The sequence below is a fragment of the Atractosteus spatula genome, chromosome 5 (assembly GCF_055471065.1).
Source record: "Atractosteus spatula isolate fAtrSpa1 chromosome 5, fAtrSpa1.hap1, whole genome shotgun sequence".
Lineage (NCBI taxonomy): Eukaryota > Metazoa > Chordata > Actinopteri > Semionotiformes > Lepisosteidae > Atractosteus > Atractosteus spatula.
The window spans coordinates 57096183-57118993 of record NC_142710.1 but is presented as its reverse complement, the minus strand read 5'-3'; the positions used below and the strand labels follow the sequence as shown (position 1 = coordinate 57118993).

The window sequence follows — 22811 nt, the reverse complement described above, 5'->3', positions numbered from 1 at the left end:
CATCCAGTGACAAAGGTACTGTAACTGCAGCTTACTGACAGGTGTGCTTTTGGAGCAGGCGAAGTGAAAACTTTTAGGAATCTAGGAAAGGTACAGTAAATTGTTTTTTTTCTTCATTGGTTCACCGCGTCTTCGTGATTTCTTTCCGTCGGACTTTGCAATACTGTATATTGACTTGCGTTTTTTTTTTGCTTTGCTGAATTAGTTGGAGAATTTCTTCCCCGTCTCAGGCCGCAGATAAAGACAACGTTTTCTGTAAATAAGTAGTACATAATGAATGCGTGTCCCCTGAAAGCTGGGATTCTGTACCTGCAGTTTTAATGAGAACTGCACATTTTGTAAATTCGCTTTTTCATCAATTTTAGTTACACTCCCAATTATATAGATGAAAGACAATATTTAGCAAAGGGTGTTTAATTAAGTCTAGCATCAATTACTATTATTTAGAATTTAACTATGTATTAACATCATTATTATGAATAGTTGTATTTTAAGCAGTATACTACCAATTTTAACTAAAATGTTATGTTCTCCTAGAGCTCAGTAATTTCATTTTGTGTGTATGTGCCTTATTTCATTAGGTCTCAAGCCAGAATTGTTTCAACGTTTTTGGTTCCTCTATTCCTACCTCATAGACATTTCTGCTATCGTACAGTTGTCGATAATCTTTTCTGCATGTTTTTCATTTTTCATTATAAACCAATAATTTCATTGTTAATCACGTACAGTACCTTCTGAATACTCACTAAAGGTGCAGGAAGATGCAGACTGCACGTTCAAACACGTTAGCTTGTATAGTAACGCTGTTAGTATTATTTTTCCTTCTCGAGACGTCGCATTCGTTCCTCGAATACGCAGGATCGTTTTCATGTTTCAACTGCACACCGAGGAGGCCTGTTTTAACAATGCAGTAAGAAATCCTTTTATTTTCTGTGATGCACCCATGTCATCTTTAGATTAATTCACTAAACCGACGTTTATGTCGCATAGTGTGATATGCTTCAATCTCCTCTATTTATTCGGTGTTAAGTAGCACACAGAGATCCTATCCAGACTGTAGACTTGGCACAATTGCTACGAATTGTATCAATTTGTATAAACAGTCTGTATTTATATTGCGCACCGATTAAGTTGTTTCACCAGTTAAAATAAAATAGCAACAATTGCCCGGATTCTCAATGGAGGGAAAGGCACGCATTAAGTAAATAGTTACAGCAATGTTTTATTTTTGAAAGCCCCCTTTGTACTTTATAAATCTGGTTAAAACGGGGCAACATGAATGGGTGGAATGCTTCAGACACTCCGGAGAACCGTTTTGAGCTGTTTGGTTACTTTCTCTCATGGCAACCAGCACGCATCTCGGTCATTTCGCATGACAGTGATTAACAGTCGAAGGCTTCGAAGCCAGGGGAATTTGTGAAGCATCAAGTCCTTTGATTTACGATATGCCAAAATGAACACCGCGAGACGCACTGCCTTTCCAAAAAGTTTATAACAATGTTAAACTTGGTCAAAACATGTATTAAAAAAACGAAATACATCGATATAAACTATTTTATTCATGTACTTAAGATCTGTCCGTTGGGTTCTGGACTAGTGAAAACATCTTAAGGTTGTGGGCTCACATCTCGGCCAAACGAATTTCACACACTGGCTTTACGTACAACTTCAGGCGCAAATGCAAATCGCTTTGGATAAAGGGAACAGAGTTATTATATTAACAAATAATTTTAATCCAACGTGTCCTGTGAATATACTAGTGAAAGTGGTGATTACTGACAACTCTTGAATGTACAGTAAACATGTAGAATTGCCTAACAAGCTGTGAAAACATTTTGACCTTGCTGTATCCGAGAGAAATAAACATTGGCCAGAGCTGCAGACTAACAAAGCGTGTCAGAATCGGTGTCAGAATGTTCCCTAATCCAAGATTAACTTTAGGTTTAGTCACCTGTGTTCAACAACACAGCTTTGTCAGGCATGTAGCCTGTGGAAATATTCAACCATTCCTTCCATTCGCCCTTAGGCTTACGAAACTCGACAGCAATTCATAAAAATACCCGAAGAAGGCTCCACAGCCGAAATGTTGTGCTTCTTTTCTTCTCTATTCAGCGTGGAATAAACCTTTACTTGTCCCTTTGCAGCCTACACATGCCGACGCAGCTACCTACTGTACTTGAACTCAATTTAAAAAAAAATCAACTCCCGTCCCCCTTTTGTCAATTAGCTTTTCTTTCTAAAAACTGAAGTTGCATGTTCAGTAATTTGAAACCTTACCAGTGCGCATTTTCCCAATGGCCGTGGCCCATTATAACGATTGTGTATTGTTTCTGAATTGATCGAATCAGCTCTCTGGAAATTAAAAAAGAAATTAACCCTCCGTCGGTAAAACGCATTGAAACACATCGTGCAGGTGCTTTGGCGTTACATAGGTCAAGTTATAATTTACGGTGTATGTGTGACAAGATCAGTTGAAATGTTCAGACCTGGCATTCGAGATATAAGTGTAATATAAAGTAAAAAAGATCAATTTAGTATCCCATCACTTTTTTTGCATTTCAGCATTTCATTACGTCATTTGAATTCTACAGTACGTTTCCAAACATTCTGAGAATTCTTTACGTTTAAAGCACTGACAACAGCTGTATTTTTTAAACAGCAAAAAACAAAAATTGCTTTACAAATGCATGAGAAGGTTGCTCATGAGCAATGTCAACAGTAAATTGGGCTAGCCATTGAACTAACAGAGGTAAACTCCAAGCAGAAAAGGAAAAAGGAAAAAACCACAACCTTCAGCAGTAGTGCATACACCTCAAAAAACTTCCACAACTAACATATTTTTATTGATCAGTAAATTCAGTTTGAAATTCACTTCTACTTGTTTCTTGGTACAGCTCATATGATGAAACAGCTCTCCACCCTAACCTCTAGTGTATATTAATATGCAAAAATTGCAGGACACATGAGTTAATCAAGTCTGGTAGGAGAATGCATGTATGCATCTATTGTCTACCACTGCTACAGATGTGCCAGATCCAGGCAGAGATCTACAATAATGACAGTTCTGTAGCAACTTCAGACTTGGTGCCATCAGTCGGTTTGGTTTTTTGGAAGTGAAGTGGGAAAGGTTTGTATTAGTGTGTAGTCAGATCTTGAAACTGGGCTGCCAAGCCATAACTTCTCTATCAGCCTGTGGTAATGAAGAATTTTAGAATTGAAGACCAGTCCTGATAGAGGAAGGAGGAGAAGAAAAAACGCAGTAATAAGCAAATCCAATTCAAACTCTTTGGCTTTAATTTTGCTTGAAATTAAAACCACTGATTGATTAAAACCAGAAGAGTTTGAGTGGGATGCGCCCTAATACTTTTACAAATAAATCACAGATTATTTATTTCCAAATAAATATGGAAAAGCAGGCTCCCAGGACTTGTGTTTGAAAGGAAACCGGCTTTGCTCTTTGTCCAGTAGTGTAGCAGTGAAGAATATTTACACACTAAATTCTGCACGATGGCTTCCTTTGAATCACTGGTTTTGTTAACCTTAAAGTGCTTAATTCTTTGTCTGACATTGCATCTTGAAAGCACCAAAGTTTTTGCTACTTTAAACAAATGTTGCTGTTTGTTCTATTGTGATTACTGTTGAAAAGAAACATAGTGAAGAAGATGGAAATCACAGTGCCTGTTGCACGACCACTGCTTTAATGTAAAGGTGCACTACTGTAAGAATGTAAGAATGTTAAAAAGGGAGAGGAAGCTGGTCAGTACATGTTGCTTGCTTTCTCACTAACACTCAACTTGAAGATTTCACCCAGCCATTTCTTGAAAGATCTGATTAAATCAGTTTTCTAATTTGGATACTGTCTAATTCCCCCTTCGTGCACTTTCAGTTCTAGATAGGAGGGTCATTAATTAGTGCATTGATCAGTTAGTGACATTGGTCTTCTAGGGCATTCATTAACTTTGTAGACCTAGAAGAAATGTGCAGCTGTTACTGTATTATTACTATTCCTGTATTTTGAAATACATCTGAAAACATCTGTGCAGCTTTTATTCAATGTGTTGAATACATTTCAAGTTAAGCGGCTGGGGACAGTATTCATCTGGATTACAATGTGAGAGGCTGTCATCCAAAAATAGGTACCAGTCTCATACCTCTATCTGTCAGAAGAGAAAGAGGATTTAGACTAGTGTGTATAAGGCAAGAAGCCAAGTCAGCAATAGCTGATACTACCCTTTAGCATTTCGAGGTATGTTGATTGGGATCCCTTTTGTTTAACAGACGTTTTAACTGATTTAATAGATTGTTGATAACTTCTATGATCTTGCCATTTCTGTCATTAGGTTTCTGTGAAGCACCTCAGGAAAATTCTACAAATTCCAGGAGACTGCAGTTTGCTCTTGACACATCTATTTTATATTTGCCTTTCATCAATCTGACCAGACAGCAGGAAAATGCAAGGAGAGCTGCAAGTGTGATAGTCAATTCAGTCCAATTATGCTGAATTCAAGTTTGATTTTATTGAAGTTGTGCAGTGGCCATAAATGCTACTTGGAAGGCCTCGAGTGTTCTACTGATCCTAAAGCTCCTCCTAGTGGACATCTCTGGAATTACCCTATGCCCTTGGGACCATGAATCGAAATTAATTTCTATTAAAACTGCAGTGTTGCTGTATGGAAAATGTTGTTAAACGTTTGCTCCTCACCATCATCTGACCGCTTATGTACCTGCAGCAGTCCAATTATAATCCTGATTCCTTTACAGACAATTGGAGATACCATGGTCTACATGTATGAAGAATCACAAAAACAGACAAGATTAAAAAATAACCATGTCTACTGGAACCCTCTTCCATCACTACCCCATCATATAATATTACCAACCACCTAATCTGTGCAACCTTCTTGCTCACAGCTTCCTTAACCGCCCACAGCAACTATCCACACCAGGCACTTTCCCCTGCAACAGAATCCACTGCATCACCTGAAAATATATATCTGATGCAACACACACTCAAGGCCTCTCTGGACAATTCTGTGTTACTCAGAGTGACATTATTTATTTTTCAGCAAGCTCGTTTCAGGGAACATGTCTGTGAGGGTCAGAGAGAGCTGTGAGAATCAAAGATTTCTCCAAACGGATAGTGCCCCATTTCACTCTAATGGCCAGTTTTTCTGATCTCTCCATGTGTGCCCCTACACCAGGGTTTTCGAACTCCTATTACAGAAAGACATCCAAAACCAAAATTATTCTCAGACTTTGGACCACACCTTCCTCCTTTTCTCAGCGACAGACTCATCTCCTTCTAAATCCACTCATTTGCAGATTTTGGTATTGCACATTTCTCCTCTCATTCCCCCTTTATGTGGAAACTCATTCTCACTTTCTATATGCCCCTTTCACCACTAGTCCCTGCCCCTTCTTACTAACTCTGTCTTTTGTTCTCCTATGCCTTATTTCTTGGCTACTTTCTCTCGCTCACACCTGAAGAAGGCTCCACAACCAAAACATAGTATTTGTTTCTTTAACTTTCAGCATGGAACGAACCAGTACCTGTTCCTATACATGATAAAAATGAGTCTAGTAATAATAATAACCCCTTACATTTACATAGCGCTTTTCTGGACACTCCACTCAAAGTGCTTTACAGGTAATGGGCACTCCCCTCCACCACCAATATGCAGCACCCACCTGGATGATGTGACAGCAGCCAGAGTGTGCCAGTATGCTCACATCAGCTATCAGTGTGTAGGAGAGCAGAGTGATGAAACCAGCTGATAGATTATTAGGAGGGATTGGGGATTATTAGGAGGCCAATGGGAAATTTGGCCAGGACATAGGGGGTAACACCCCTACTCTTTTTGAGAAATGCCCAGGGATTTTTAATTATCATGGAAAGTCAGGACCTCGGTTTTACATCTCATTCGAAGGATGGCACCTTTTTACAATATAGTGTTCTTGTCACTATACTGGGGCATTAGGACCCACACAGACCACACAGTGAGCACCCCCTGCTGCTGGCCTCACTAACACCTCTTCCAGCAGCAACCTTAGCTTTCCCAGGAGGTCTCCCATTCAGGTACTGACCAGGCTCACACCTGTGTAGCTTCAATGGGCTGTCAGTTGTGAGTTGCAGGGTGACATGGCTGCTGGCATGGTGGTACTAGTAGGTGTGAGGGTGATGCTTCTTGGTTGATTCAAGCAAAAGTGCCATATTTACTTCAAGTGTAGAGCTTGAAAACAAGCAACAATGTTCTATATTTTCACATAAGTTTATATTCACACAAAGGAATGCAAGAGTCTAGATCAAGCTACTGAGCTATGTTATTGCAGCACTGGGGTCTTTTAAGAAACAGCTGGGCACTAGCAACCAAATGAGCTAGATTAGCTGAAAATCCTCCTCTGTTTTGGAAACTTTTTCAAGGTCTACTTAGGTATTATTAAACCTTACAAGGAAATAAATCTTTAATTAGCTAAACAAAAAATAGATCATTTTAGCTTGCATAATTATTTAAAAGGCGATGACTACATCAATGTGGTTTCAAATAAGACATGTCTAAAATTAACCAAGAAGCCACTTAATAATAGAGCACTTTTAAGTATCTCCAGTACTGCTTTGGACTGGAGTCCAGAGAGGTGTAAATATTTGCTTTTGCGTGAGACATTGAAGAATAGAACTATTTCGGCAGATGACTGCTACAGTTCACAGATGTGTAAAATACCTCTTATTCCCAACAACACCTGCGCTGTAAAAAAATCCTTAAAAGGGAAGGATTCTGGTGTGTCTCATGCCAGGATTACTCTTAGGCAGGCATATCCTGTCTGGCTACAATTTCATATCAGCAGGGATCCCTGGGAATGAAACAGCATGAATGCCCCAGGCTCTCAGGCTTGAGTCTCATGCCTGCAAAAGACCCAACACCTCTGCTCCACACTGTGTCCACCTGGCTTGTGGTGTTTCACTTTTCTTGCCTTAAATCCTGCTGATCTCCTGTACCACAAAGATTGTCCCTGTTTTTTTTTTCTTCTTTGACAATTAAAGCTTACAAACGGGCATATTTTCATAACAGAAGAATCACGAGAAGAACGGAAGAATGGTTATGCTAAAAAAGATCATCTAAAGCATGTATGTGTTAAACAACACTGTATTGTAACATTACAGTAATGTTACTGTAATGTAAACCTAATCATTCCATGGTACTAAACTTTCTCCTTATTTTAATTTGAGCCTTGAAATTGCTAGCTATGCATTCAGAAACTACAAGATGCTCCCAAGCACAAATGGAGCATGCATTTTTCTTTCAGTATAGTAGAGTAGAAGTGTCTTTTTTTCTTGCTCAACTTTCTCCAGCAACTGTGCATTTGTTCTAACAGAAGCTGAGCAATAGAGACCTCGACAGGTAGTCACTGAGGCACACTTGATAACTAAGGAGGTTGTCCTCAGATTGTCTGGGCTTTTATTTCCGCTAGCAGAATTGAATGATACCTCATCACAAATCTCAGTCTTAGGCCAAACTACAAGACATATTTAATATACATGGGCATCTGCTGCTCAGGCTTGAATAAAACTCAAACACGGTTCTTGAATGAACTTACACCTTCCATGACCGCTGTTTCAGCTCCACAATGTCGTCGCGCGCCAACACATGCACCGGATGTGAAAGGGCTCTATTCGTTCTCTTGAGAAGATGGGAACACGTGCTCCTAAAACCGGATGTTGACATTTTACTGTAGCACAGCACAGTGAAGTACCTCAGCGCCGTTTGCAGATAGAAACTTTATTCTTTTTTTCCATGCTCCCTTCTTGCAGCTAAAGAAAAACAGCGATAAGTGAGTTATTTTCTTCATTTTAAAGAACATTGACATAAAATGTGCAAAGCAAAGTTAACACGTTTTAAACACGAAATGGTAATAAATAAAAAGTTTAATCAGTGGCTTTAGCCAAGCTACCACTTTTCCAAGCCAGTCGATTTATATATGTTTTGTATTTTAATGTTATATTTTAGATCTAAAATATACAATAATTCAATTTATTGATTTATTTGCTACCATACGGGTTCCAAATATATAATTAGTGGTTAGAGTAGATAGGGATACGTTTTCTATTCTGTTTGAACAGAAACGATGTTAACGTGCGTTTGTGTGGAGAAAGTATGCGAAAACTAGTATCAAAATACAAATAATTCTCGTATTCGGTGGTGCTGCAACCTTACCCATTTTTATCCGCAAATATTTTTTTTTTTGGTCTTGAGATTGTCTGCAGTTTTCAAAATCATATGTATTTGAAATGTAGGAGCACGACCCGGATTTCAAGTCGTGAAATCAAGTTGGACAGGCTCATTTGGCAGACCGCGTCGTTTTATTTTTTAATATGGTAACAAAAACAGATGCATTCCATTTTCTAAGAGGGAACGTTTGTCTTCGTTCCTAGTGGAGTCCACGATGACATCGGCTGAGGCCGGAGATCCGACCTTGAAAAAGCCCGATCCCCTCCCTCGGTCAGTGACCCTTTTTGTGAACGATGTGGGCTCCCCCATGCGCTTCTACCTGCGCCCCGGCTCGGCTAAGAGCCGCTTCGCCGCACTGATCGAGGCCGGAGGCGGGGTGATGTGCGGGGTCCAGGAGCCGGGCGCCATTCTGCTTGCTGATCCCAAGGAGTTGAATGGGAAGGCTGCTGCGGGCTACGTTTCTACCCATTACATACTGGACTGCGTGGGGAAAAATGAGCAGCTGGAAATGCACGACTACAAGCTGGGCCAAGACCAAGCTGCTAGCGCGCCCTCTGTCAGTAAGAAGAAGAAGAGCACCTCTGGGCGAATGGGGTACACCAACAGCGAGGACGCTGCCATTCTGCAGTACCTGAGCAGGCACAAGGGTGAAGTCAAAGGGAACCGTATCTGGCAGGCCATGGCGCGAGAGGGCATCACCAGTCACAGCTGGCAGTCCATGAAAGACCGCTACCGCAAGCACTTGCAGGGCCGGCAGGTGCCGCAGCCAGATGACCGCGAGGAGAAGGGGGAAGACTCTGACGATCGGGACAGGACAGAGAAGGAGTCAACCGGAAGACCCATTCAGCCACCCCTGCTGGAGGAGAACGGCCCCGAGTCTCCAGGATCCTGGAACAAGCCCCCTGGTAAACACACGTCTCGGACAAGCTTAGTAGAAAGGAGATTTTAGCTGCAGATCTGTTCACATTAAAGTTCTCTTTTTCCCCTTTTTTCGTTCCTGTTGATCCACATAGATTCTTTTTTTCCTAGCTCTAGTTAACCCCCATGCAGCAGACTTTGTCTGACTGACCTGGGCCAAAGGGTTCTAAAAATACACTCTCAACAGGCTTTATGGGCATAATGTATTACAAGGTGTTGCCTTCATGCATGCTGTCAACTAGACTAGGGACTGTCCTTCTTTTTCAAGTACTGGTATTGCAGTGCTCTTGTCTGTTTGAGGTCTCTAAAGGCTGTGGTTTGAGATGAATTAAAGAAACCTATCCAGACCGCAGGATCCTGCTCTGCGGTCCTGATCTTTGACCACCTGTGCCCTAATTTAGACATTCTTCAAAGCCTGCATTCTTTAGATTTAATAAACCTGTTCTTTTAGAACTTCAAGTAACCTCACCCGAAAGTGACAAAAACATGGGGGTTTTTTTCTCCTGCTGCAGCTGGGAATGAAGTGGCGCCGGAGATGGGGAATGAGAAGGAGGAGCAGTGCCAGGTGACGAGCGCAGAGGAAGAGGAAACCAGTGAGGAGGAGCCAGTGCAGAGGCTTAAGCAGGTGAATAGACAGGAACTGAAGAGGAAACGAGGGAGTAGGGAAACGGCGCAGGCTGTAAAGACATCCACACCCAAGCAGACAAAAACAAACATTCTGAAGCAAGCAATCCGTGAATTTGAGGTAAGTGATGCACTGTGGGGTTGGAAATTCACCCCCTTGCTTTCTCGCTTAGTCCACGTGATCAGGTGGATTCTGCCTTCGTTGTTTAGAATTTCCACTTACCTTTTCTAATTTACATTACCTTTCCCTTACTCCACTCTGTAACCCTTGATGATACTGTTTTGATAGAGAATAAGTTTATAAAGTGATTCCAAATTGTGAAAGCCGAAGTTGCAGCAAGTGGTTCTTAAATCTGAAGGAAGATTTATTTCTTACCGGGAATCTAGCCACATGGATCAGAGTTTTTGTTTGCATTGTTTCATATAATTTAATTCACTGACACTTTTCATTTATGTTTTCTTGTGGTGCAGATGGCATTTGTTAAAGTGGAGGTGGATCCTGTTAGCATGTATAAATATAATTGTGTAGGTTTGTGTTATAAATGATGACATTTGTTGAAAGTTGCCTGGTGAAACCTCACAGCTGATGGCGTCTTTGAGATAATTTAGCATTATTCCTTAATCTTCTACTGAGGAATTGCAATTGCTTTGGCCACTTCTGTCTTAGAACCAAAGGTACATACATGCATGCTTTCTCCGTTACTTTATAATAATAATAATAATAATTAATAATTGCTTACACTTATATAGCGCTTCTCTGGACACTCCACTCAAAGCGCTTTACAGGTAATGGGGACTCCCCTCCACCACCACCAATGTGCAGCATCCACCTGGATGATGCAACAGCAGCCATAGTGCGCCAGAACACTCACCACACATCACTATCAGTGGGGAAGAGAACAGAGTGATGAAGCCAATTCATAGATGGGGATTATTAGGAGGCCATGATTGGTAAGGGCCAATGGGAAATTTGGCCAGGACGCCGGGGTTAAACCCATACTCTTTTTGAGAAACACCCTGGGATTTTTAATGACCACAGAGAGTCAGGACCTCAGTTTTACATCTCATCCGAAGGACGGCGCCTGTTTACCATATAGTGTCCCCGTCACTATACTGGGGCATTAGGACCCAGTATAGGACTTTAGCTATTAGGCTGATTTTGTAGAGCAAATAAGAAAGAAGCAAAGAAAGAGTGTTATCAAACAGAAAGCATACAGTTCCACAGCCAGCTGCTATCCTTCTGTCAGATCAATGAACTTTCCCCCATGCTGATTCCACCATGACAGGAGGTCTGACAGTTACAGTTGATAATGAGCACAAGCTGGTTTCATACCTGCAGTTTCCAGCCTTGCTGAATCTCAAAAGGAGGTAGATTTATTTCATTCATGCAGCTGAAGTAATTAAGTGAGGTGTGTGTACTGACACATCTTTCTGGTGTTAACACCTTTTGGTGTTAAGATATGAATGATGGGAAAAAAAAGGTGTTTTTTTTTCTCAGTGTCAAGGTTTCTTTGAGTAAAGATTAGTGGGGAGATGTTGGTGTGCATCAAAGATGTGGAAACATACATCCAGTTGAAGTAAAAAATATCTCGATTGAATCTAGTGACCTGGCGATGTATATTTAATAAAACGATCTTTACAGTGTTAGTATTTCATGAAGTACTCCTTACATAAAATGGTAACTTTTCAGTTAAAAAAATCAAATAAGAAGTAAAATTTAAGTGTGGGTAGCTTTTATTTCAGCTACGTTTTTAGTACTTGCAGTGCTTTAACAGAGGCTTTTCTTATTGCAGTCTGATGATGAGACTCCAGAGTTAATGATTGCCAACGTGCCTCAAAATGAGCCCTGTTCTCCAGAAAGTGGACCTCCTCTCCAGAACCAAGAACAAGATATTCAGACCAGAGAGGTGGAGGGCGGGCACCAGCATCCGCCTGAAGGCATGGAGGAAGCCCAGTGTAGTTCTCCTGCCAAAGTCCGGGAGACGAGGGCACAGGAGGATGGCATCACTGAAAAGATCAGTGTGAAAGGGTTTGTCATGAATAAGGACTCACAGATCCAGGTTGAGGAGATGCTGGCCTCCCACGCCAATGAGACACCTCCTCAAGAAGCAGTGCAGGAAGCCATCGAGGCTGTCCATTTCCTTATGGAAGAATGTAACCTGAGCTTTGTCAAGGCGATGCAGATCCTCCTGAAAAACAGCGGCGACTTCCAGGCCTCCCTTCACTATCTGCGCACAGGTCACCGGCCAGACCAGCTGCCCCTCTGGACTCACGAGGATGACTGCGTTTTGCTGTCGGGCGAGTCCAGCAGCCAGGATGCCCTGATTGAAAAATACGGGGAGGATGGCTTGGCAAAGAGAATTGCTTTCCTTCTTGGCACAGATTGAGCTGATCAAGGACAGAGGATCTTCTCTGGGACCGCTCTTTTCTAACATTTTGCTGACTGTTGCAGCATACTGGGTAAACCCAGTGGAAAGTGTTGTTTATTGATGAGCGTTTTTCATCTTGTGTTCCAATCTATGTTCTGGGTTTACGGAAGGGTTTTGGCTTTGAAAACTGTATTTCAAAGTGTTTGATACTCTTAGGTATCTTAGGTAGTGTTCAGCACCATTATTGACTTCCAGATGTCATGGTGAGTAACTCTTCTTCAGGACTAATCCAATGCAGTGTATTCAGTTTCACTATTCAACTATTGATCATTTTTCTTCATGCTTTTATAAATCATTTTAATGCATCTATTCCTAGTCCTAGTTGCTCTTTCACTTGTATGATAACAGTGTTGCAGCTCCAACTCCCAGTGTACCCAGGTTTTTGATCCATCCGGCCCATAATTGCATATTTTAACATCTGCACTGATTAATATAGCATGTAAAGCACACCTGTACTGGATTTTGAAACATGTCTAGGTACAATGAGTGCTTCATCCATTTGAAAGCATTGTTGATTTTCCAGTAAAATATCGTGTGGAGATTGGATTATAACCCTTGGAACACTATGGGGACCCAGAACTGGTACTGGTACTGGCTAAAAACGCTGAATTACAGATTATAAATACCCTCCCCTAGGGCTACACATATTAGTCTCCTTCTTTGTACATATTTTTAGACTTTGAAATATTTGTAAATGTATGTGGTTCTATGGAAAAATGTAGTTATACAGTGGATCAAATAAATTGCCATGTACCTATATAAAATATTCCAAATTTGACAAAATTGTAAATTACGTGAAGTATAAAATGACAGTCATGAATGTGATTGTCTTGTTCTAGTGATAGATATGCCTTTAATGTATATGTACGTGGAAATTGTTTGGTTTTTTTCACATGGCACTCTACTGCTAATAAATGTGAACAGTGCTTTCTGCATATTTGTAATTAGTGTTACTGTGTTTATTGTAATATTTCTGTTGTTCATATACGTTTGACTTCATTTTATTTTAAGCTGTAGCAGAGATGATCTAGTCACTTGTATGACTGGATGTTGGAGTTTGACTTATGGGTTCTGTTTTGTGTATAGACATTGTTTTCACAGATTTTGTCACAATCTCTTTTTGTCCAAGTAAACTGAATCTGAACCCCAAAATGTTTCTGACACGTGAAATTTCCATTTATAGCAAGTCAGAATACTTTGTAATACAACATTGTTTTCTGTGCATTAAGTGAATTTTGTATATTCAACATTTCTAAAAAATATATTTTTTAATATGTGGTTAATTTGTTTTTTTTGGGGGGGGGGGGGTTAAAAGGCATTTATAATGATTTAATCTGTATAAACTGTAAAGTTTATTGTTTTGTTACATATCACTGTATTTAATTTAAAAAAATGAAAGTGAGCAAAACTAGGTGTACCTTTGAGTCTGGAATTAGTCATCTCTACATTAATACTATTCGTTTTTTTATTTACTGAAAACAACAAGTTTTTCTTTCCATGAATGTATCTGATGTTTGGCAGGATGAGTATGAATTTTGTAATACACTTTGAAAAGATAAAGATGAAAAAATGCCACATATTTAGGATTTAACCATTGAATCTGAAAAGCTGGGAATGTCTTATACCTGCACTATTTCCCTGACCTTTATGACTTTAAAGTGATTGCAATTTTTTGTGGTAGTTTTTTATGATTTTGTTACTTTTGAAATGGTTAAAACTAAAACACTAGTGAATGTTCCTATAATCAGTATTTCACAATGCTTGGCACAACATCTGGTCTAGAGGTAAAGGTCAAGGAATAAAGAAAGAATGAAACTGAATGATCACTGGACATGCCGAATCAATCAATGGCAAGAAATGCCTGACCTTTCAGAACTGGGTTGAGTAGCGAATAAAAATTGTAGTTAAATTAAAATTGTTCACATCCCAGTTACACATTTAGACTTTTTTTGTGATCCCTACTCTCTCTGTTTGCCAGAGATGGAGCACTTTTAATATCATGTCACAAATTGTAAAAAAGTTTTGTAAGACAACACGAATTGTTATCTTATAATTGTTAATTTTTATACTGGTATGTTAATGTACAGTATTTACCCAAACCTGATGGCTTTACTAAACTTATTGGCAAAGTACAATATTCAATTAGCCTATTAACCTAAGTTTTCCATAACTAATTTCTGGACAGAACCGCACCAGTTATTTGGCATTAAAAGTTTTGGGAGAATAAAAAACACCACAGCTTTGCTTGTTATTGAGCTGATGACATGTACTGTTGTAGTAGAAGGCATTACTTGTTAAAAAATAATGTTTTAAATTGTCCTCGCAAAGTAAAACCTAAGATACGCGACTACCACCTAACGTCATCATTTCGAAATTTGCGTTCCACCACATTCTGGAGCCGGATATATTGGTCCTCTCGCTGCTCCGTAGATACAAATTGCTTACCGAGAGAGATTGTTGTTGTCAAAATTTGAAGAGGGAGACAGCATTGTTAGCCGTTTCTTCCTCCTTTTTCGCTCTGATCACTGACTGGACTAACACCGAATTAGGAAGAGACGGGACACAGTCAGACACAAGACGAAGAGTGAAACCAGCCAGGGCACCGTGTATGTAATTTTAATGATCTAAAATAAGCTTCAATGGCTGTCTGCGAGTGAGTGTGCATACAGAATATGCGAATGGACATTCAGTGTTTGTTTATAATGTCTGTTTTTAACAATCTATAGGTGTTGTATAATGTTTCTAAATATTATTTTTTTCCAGCCGCCTCCTGTACATAACAAATCCCCATCTGTTTGCTTTCACTTGATCAAACTGGCTAATATGTATCTGCATGTTACAGTATGAAGCACATAGCTACAGTATGTGCACTTATCGTCAGTTTATTAAAATTTCCAGTTCCGATTATTACTGTATTTCCTGGGAGTTTTATAATATTTTTTGTACGTGCTGCGTTGGATCGGATAGTCTGTATCCTCGAGAATGAAGAACAGTGCTAACAAAAATAGTATTTAAAAAAAAATAATAAGAACGATTAAAAGTATTGGTTATGATATTAAGAGAATTTTTACATGCGACTGTTTTCGCAAAACTATAACCTTTATCTTTAATAAAGGTTAAAAAAAACTTTACATTTATAGGGATGTAAAAGGTGTTATGGGAAAAACGCCTCTTCTGCTGGTCCTTTTAAAGGCAGTGGGTGTACAGTAATCACACTCACTATACATTAATGAAACCAGAACAAACGCACAACCGAGAGGAAACTTCAGGGCGGTAATACTTTAAAACTGAACTTAACTGAAATTGAATAACTTACTGTTGCGATGTGATAGTCAGGAATTTTGAATTGTGGACTGTAAAATTCTTTCCGCCATGGTCAGTACTGACACCTTTGGGTAGGGAGAAACCTTGAAGAATATATAGTCATGTCCAATTTTCCCCACTCCCCTTTCTGTTTTTATCATGAAGAAAAATCTGGCTCACTCACTCTTCCTATCCAAATTCCAAATTGTTTTTTTAGAAGTACAGCATCAATCCCAGTTAAAAATGGCACTTAGAAGCCATGAATGAAGAAACAATGACGCCCTGTGTCCAGGCTAAGGCTAAGTCCTTATTCTTAAAAATATTATCACGCTAATACATGTTTTTCTTTTCTTAGTTAGAACATAATGAAATTGGGAAGTGTTTTTTTCTCCTTTTTAAAAACGAGAGGCAAGCTCATCTTGATTGAAAACACTTACTGAATGCATCCCATAACGTTTTGTAGGCCTAGATGAGACCGCGTCATGAATTAGGTTAATGGAGCCCTTTGGCCATTTTTGTTTTAAAATCTTGCGACATGCCCTGTGGCAATGGTTAATGGGCTTTCAATTAAAATGTATGTGTAGTCCCAAGTGTGATGTGTCATTTCAAATGAAGGCATTATAATATTCAGCGTCTTGACAGCTTCTCCAAAATAATTGTAACAGCACAGAACGGGCATGTACAGAGATATTTACAGAGTCCATGCAGAAGCTTTCAGCAATGAGATCGGCTTTATGGTTGGGTGTTTGAGTGTGAGGTGTAAGGAGGCCTCTGGCGTGTTTGTTTCAGAGCTGTCCCCTGGAGCGTGCCCACCGGCAGGGAGAATGAGCTCAAAGGGGGGTGGCACTGCACTGTCCCGCCGTACTTACAGGCTGGCCTCCGACAGTGACAAGCCAAAGGTGGCAGGTGAGTTCAGCAGGTGGGAGGGAGGGGTGTTCTCAAATCACAAGGTCATGGTTTCCACCAGGCAGTATTAACCATGGTGTCACTTCTTCTTTTTTACAACTAGGAGAACCAATACAAATCACACCTTAAAGACTAAGTGAATTTTATCCTGCCAATCCACAGAAAACTAGACATATCTCACAGGTACAGTTGAAACACAACTAGCTGCATTCATTAAACATGGTTTAGCATTCAAAGTTTATATCTATTCCTCATTAGGAATTCAGCCTATGAAGTTTAATGGGAATGGTGAAATCCTTGTAAAATAAATTATTGCTCTGCATCTATTGGCAGTAGATCCATTGTCTTTTACTGCTTCTGGCATTGAAGGTGTAGAATGCATAAGCATTTTCCCCTGGTTTTGTGTGTTTTCTGTATTGCTTGTTGGATCACGTAATATGAAACAATTGCTACAAAGCAGGAAACAAATCTTCTATAATCCCTCAATTTTCTTGATTTTACATCTAAAAACAGATGGTATTGTACAGAGTTAAAGCTTAAAATTGACATTACTGTTCCTTGATTTGATTTATGTTTTTTCAGAGAGGTTTAACCTCAGTTAAAAACTATTCTCCACACAGAGAACATGTTTAACCATGACCTTGAGTTCAGAATAATTGCTGTTCTTGTGTCTTATTGGGGTGGATATAAATCTTTATATTTAATGTTCATGTTTTATAAACACCAGTTACAGTTTCTCACTTCAGCAATCTGAGTAAGCACAGTGGGGTTTTCTTTATTGTGGACTTGTGTGTGAAGGGCTAAAATCTTCACTTTTATTAGAAATGCGATCCACAAAATCTCTCAATAACCTTGTCATTGGATTGGCTGATTTTTGATTTGCATGATGTCAGGATACTGTTAGTGTTACTGTCTGCTTGTTTTAACAGTGAGGGCTTCGGTTGTGCTATGTAACATACTGATGCATTACTCTGCCATTTGTTATCCATGAATTCTCAGTACGTTTTGAGTCATTTCCACCAGAAATGCTGATAATGCTGAATTAAATTTTTCTGATGGAGGTGAATGAAAATACTGTAAGTAAGTCAGCCTAGGCAACTAAAACTAGAACAGCTGTCATTCCATAGCTGGGTAAGGTGTTTAGATACTGTGGCAAAATAATTAGGTTTTTCTGAAAGGTGAATCTCCGTGAAGATTTGAAGATTGTGTTAACTGTTTCAGTGGGAAACACAGGCAGTTTATAATGTGGAAAAAGTTTACTGCTATTCTGACAGCTCTGTGTGCTGTAACATCTTGGCTATTTAATAAGTCAGCTGTGCAAGCCACGCTCCTTAAGCAAGACCAGCTTGATTTGCTCTCAGTGAAGAGAGGCTACAGCATTTGGGGATAGTTATGTGGTTGGAAGTGAGGAAGGAGTTTGTGGAGTGAGCCGTTCATCTGTGGGTAGTACACTTGAAGGGCACAAGAGAGAAGATCACTTTACTGGCCATATACAATTTCTTGCATTAGGAATTTGTCTTTTCGCATACCCCAACTTGCTCTCCATGAGATACACAGACAGGGAGAGAAGCTTGGGGTCAGAGCACAGGGTCAGCCAATTGTACAGCGCCCCTGAAGCAGTTGGGGTTAAGGGCCTTGCTCAGGGGCCCAATGGAGTAGGATTCTTCTGCCAGCCACGGGATTTGAACCAGTAACCTGCCAGTCGCAAGCGCAGATCCTTAGCCACAGAGCCACCGCTCCACCCCAATAAAGCACCACCCATTATACTAGCACCCTTATCAAAGATGCCTTCACCCCACTTCAGTGGATGAGTGAGTTCTGAATACATTTACTGAAATGTCAGTCTTCCCGAACACATGTTGTCTTTGTTCCTCCTCTCCAGGCATTGTGAGTGAGAAGCTGCTGAGTGACTACCTGCACCATGTCTTCCCCTCCTCCGACAAGCAGAGTCAGCCAGCCGCAGCCTTCAGGTAGGCTACTGCCTCACTGTGGGCAAAGGCTTCTGTTGTGTCAACAGTGCTGAAAGGGGGGAAAGAAACGCTCTTCGGCAATGCAAAATGAAGTAGAGGTTGAAGAATAATCTAAAACGAGAGCGTTTTTTTATCATTGTAATATCAGTTATTACAAATATCATTATCACGCACCACTTAAAATCCAACCCCTTGTCCTAGCTGTGGGAGGCGGAAACAGGCAACAGTACCGGATTGCCAGACATCCCTTCTAACAGCAAAGCACAATACAACAGGTGGGCACCTGAAACATCTGCACTACTGTATGTCTCTACAGAAGAGTACAGACCAAGAACAAATTGAAGTACAGATTAAATGGAGAAAATGGGGCTGGATTGGGCAAACAATGAGGAAAGCAATAACTAACACCATCAGGCAAGCCCTTGCTTGGACCCTGTAGGGGAAGAGGAAACATGGAAGACCATGAAACAGCTGGAGAAGAGCAGTGGAGGCTGCGAAAGAAACATGATCATCATGGAGGGTGATGGAGACAACTGCGCACTGTCAAGCCCACTGGAAAACATTTGTGGATGGCAAATGTTCCCCAGAGATCAAAAGGGTTTAAGAAGAAGAAAATCTGCATCTCCGTTCTGTTGAAAAGAATATTGTTGGGCCATCTCAGTTGACAATTGGGGAAAAATAAATGCACATCAGCATACACACAGCAATTGCTAAACTGTAAGACCGAATGCTAATTAATCAGGCTCTGGGATTTGTGATCATTGTCATGTGTGAACTCTGCTTGAGGGTTTTATTAATAATTAAAGCAGAATAATTAGCAAGAGATATACAGTAGTGTTTTTAACTTGGAAGTAGAATCAGCCAAATGTCCAATGGCATGTTATATGCCAAAATGTGGAACAATACAGAAAGATGCATCATTTTAGGAGAGAAAACTAAACTTTTTTTTATTTTTCTTTTAAATATTAATGATATTTAACAGTTTTTATATTTAAACCTGCAAGTAAGCTCTTGCAGCAGTATAAAGCAAAAATCTTAAAATTGTTAAATTGATGGAAAGCGTTAATTAGTACACTACAGTTCTCAATATATGAGCTTCAGATATCGCATGTACTTGTTGAAGGTACAGTATAGGCAGAAGCAGAAAGACTGGGAACATGTTTACTTATTAATTTAATTGACAGATTTTTTTTTTATCCTAAGGGGCATAACAATTGATCACATTTATATCAGTGGGTATTTTACTGGAACAATTCAAGTGAAGTACCCTGATCAAGAGTACAAAAACAGTTTCTCATCTGGAATTTAAACTCTCAACCTTCCAGTTATGAGTCTTGAACCCTAAGCACTGCTCCACACTGCTGCTTGCTAGCAGGCAGCCACATATTGAGTTGAAACAGAGTTTGCTAGAATGTTTTTGTAAAAATTTCTTTGAAAAAAATTTCTTTCCGTAGATGGAAATTCCTACTTCAGAAATACAAATGAACTTCATCACCTTATAATAAATGTATTAAAAGTATGACTAAAAGACAGTATCAGAAATAAAAATCTTGTGGCCTACACAGAAAACGGTTGAAGTCAAAACAGAAGCTTTTTTTAAAATGTCATCCAGTCATCCAGGACCCAGCATTTCTCTTAACCTTGAGTGTTGCGCAGTCTTTCCACCAGCCCCCAAACCCCTGTTGCTGGGTCAGGTTTCCCTAAGAGCTCTATAGATAGAATATGAGCAAAGATGAGATGATTTGCAAAAATAGAGCAGGAAAGCAGTGTGTGAGGCTGACCATGTGAGCTCAAAGTTCTTCATGTGTAAGGCGCCAGGGATTTGATCTTATTCCAGTGCACAGGGAATCATTGGGCCATAAAGAAGCAGCCTCGGGACCTGCTCCAGTGCTTTTAGATGGGACACAGGGGACACTGGCTTAGCTTTTAAACACTGTCTCAGTGATTAGATGCTCAGGGATGTCAGGTTTAGTCAACCGTACACACACTGTGGTTCTGATTTTTATTCTGTTTTGGGGAGGTTTGTATCTCAAGAGGGATGGGTTTTGTTAGAATTTTGCCAAATCAGTTCGTTTCGGCTTGAGGAACCCCTTTCCTGTAAGCAACGTGGATGATTTAACGCCACTCTTTTTTTGTAGTGATAAATTAAAAAATACAAGCTTTTAAACACCTGAATCATATTCTCAGTGATAGTTGTCCTTGATGTGTTTATGTTCTTGATGTAAATCTGAAGTGGTACTGAGTGGTCAGTTTATTTTAGGGTACATGTACTGTATATCGCAGACCTCATCCACTAACAGCACCACTTGTTTTACCCAGTCACTGTTCTCACCAGAGCTCAGTGAGAACAGCCACATAGCCACATAGCCAGCAGCCATTCACCCCGCAGCTCACAACTGGCAGCCCACTGAAGCTAAGCAGGTGTGAGCCTGGTCAGTACCTGAATGGGAGACCTCCTGGGAAAAACTAAGGTTGCTGCTGGAAGTGGTGTTAGTGTGGCCAGTAGGGGGTCCTACTGCCCCAGTATAATGACGGGGACACTATAATCCTTCAAATGAGTGGAGGTGAGTCCCTGTATCATTACCTGTAGTCATTACCTGTAAAGGGCTTTGAGTGGGGTGTCCAGAAAATATCGCTATATAAGGAATAAAGGAAGTAAGGAATTATTATTATTGGAGTTTCTTGGGGCTTTTTTGATCGGCGTTGAACTTAAAAGGACACATTAAAAGGTGAACATAACTCGTTTTGCCTGTTACTATTATGGCCATAGAAACATATCACCAAAGTATTGTTTTCTGTTGGTGGGTTTGTCTGCACACCTGACTGAACTGATTCTATTCTGTAGGAAGCCACTGACATTTCAGGATTTGGGCGCTCACCTGGAGAGGCTGCTGTCTGATGGAGAGCCCACAGATGACAACAGAGGTCAGCAGGGGATGCCAATTGCTAGGACAGTGCCATTCACACCTGTTTGTTATTCTTTACAATTTAACTTGCCTAAATTCTCACTCACCTCCCCTTGTAAAAAAAACCTCACTTGCACAGCAGGGTATCTAATTAGATTAGTGCCCACTCTGATTTCAGAGTGTAGCAAAGCTATGTTAAAGGCTTTATGGCAGCGAAACATATATGTTGGTTATGTTGGGTGCCTGTTGAGTATGTATTACTGTGATGGATATAATATGAATTTACCATATACAACTGCCCTTGTGCCTGAATGAGTGGTTTTGTACTTTCTGGGGTTACCCAGCCAAGATTAGTGCACATGACAATCTGACATACTTGTGACCTAGACAGGGCACTTTTGATGATAAACTGAGAGCAGTATTAACAAGAAGACTTTCCACTGCTCTTAATGTGTACTAGTTGTTTTTTTTACTAAATTGGGGAAATAAGCTCTTGTGCTTCGCCTCGACTCTCTAAGGGTAAATCAATTTCTGGAAATAGAGGGATGGATGTGACTGTTCACTTTATTCCATTGCTCTGTTGTCAAGGAAAGCGTAAATGCATTTCAGTGGTAAATGTTTCATGAAAATTAGCCCTTCATGTATAATTCACTTGTTGTACAAGCTGGTGTAGGTTTCAGATCTCTGGTAATTATTGCTCTTTTCTTTAATTGGCGACTGGAGAAGAAATGTTTATGTTGCTAATATCCCCGAGCTGTCTTATGACTCTAGGTCTGCAATCTGCAGTCTGCTCTAGGACTGCAATTTTCTACAGTACCTGTGGATTTACATTCAATTAACTCCTTTTAAAATGATTCTCTTATTTGAGCAGTTGTTTACTAACGTCCTTATGGCTGCTAATGGCAATTGTGATGTAATACTTCCCAAATGCAATTGCAGTAACATAGAGCTATGGTCATTATATATGATATGATGTTTCATGCCCTTCTGTGATTTATTATACACGTGCACCCCAGATCAAGCTGTGGATGGTCGCCTTGGCCCCTCGACTGTTGTCCTGGACCATACCAGTGGCTTTGAGGGGTTGTTGCTGGTAGACGATGATCTCCTCGGGGTAAGACCTCTCTGTATTTTCCTGCAGCGACTCATCACAGGCATGTCAGCAGTCACTGGGCACCATGTAACCATGGCACCATGGTTTTAAATGTCCTGGCGGTGAAGAATGATCTGGGATCTACGCTTTTAAAAATGTACAGGGTATTGCTGATAAATATGACCAGCTGTAAAAACAAGACTGCATTTTTTTCTTCTCTTTAATCAGGTAATTGGCCACAGCAATTTCAGCTCCATCAGAGCCACAACCTGTGTTTTTAAAGGTACAATAATTTAAATTAAAGTATTATTTTATGTTAATCACTGTTCCTAGGAGTACTGGAGTACTGTTTATATTGTGCCCTAGACTGTCTCATTAGAGAATCTGAAATGTAAACTGAACAACCTTTTCAGGCATGTATTAGTAAATTTATTAGT

The 22811-nt window shown here is 40.1% G+C and overlaps 2 protein-coding genes across 3 annotated transcripts in view; both read left to right on the top strand.

The window, feature by feature from the left end:
- The first annotated feature begins 7724 nt into the window (after positions 1–7724).
- Positions 7725–13604, top strand: terf2ip (telomeric repeat binding factor 2, interacting protein). Of its 2 annotated transcripts, none has more exons than XM_088917259.1 (4): positions 7725–7827; positions 8429–9130; positions 9656–9888; positions 11561–13604. In XM_088917259.1, coding segments are annotated over exons 1-4 (1530 nt in total). In that variant the 5' UTR covers positions 7725–7826; the 3' UTR covers positions 12155–13604. The 2 variants fall into 2 exon arrangements, with proteins under 2 accessions (XP_088773385.1, XP_088773386.1); XM_088917260.1 differs by having other exon boundaries at positions 7770–7827; positions 9656–9768.
- A 1018-nt stretch (positions 13605–14622) lies between these two features.
- rnf123 (ring finger protein 123) overlaps positions 14623–22811 on the top strand; it is a 126544-nt gene continuing 118355 nt past the window's right edge. The window contains exons 1-6 of the mRNA XM_088917257.1: positions 14623–14802; positions 16289–16405; positions 18288–18375; positions 21221–21300; positions 22298–22395; positions 22603–22657. Coding sequence (XP_088773383.1) covers positions 16324–16405; positions 18288–18375; positions 21221–21300; positions 22298–22395; positions 22603–22657 — 403 coding nt within the window. The 5' untranslated portion in view covers positions 14623–14802; positions 16289–16323. The remainder of the gene's footprint in view (positions 14803–16288; positions 16406–18287; positions 18376–21220; positions 21301–22297; positions 22396–22602; positions 22658–22811) is intronic.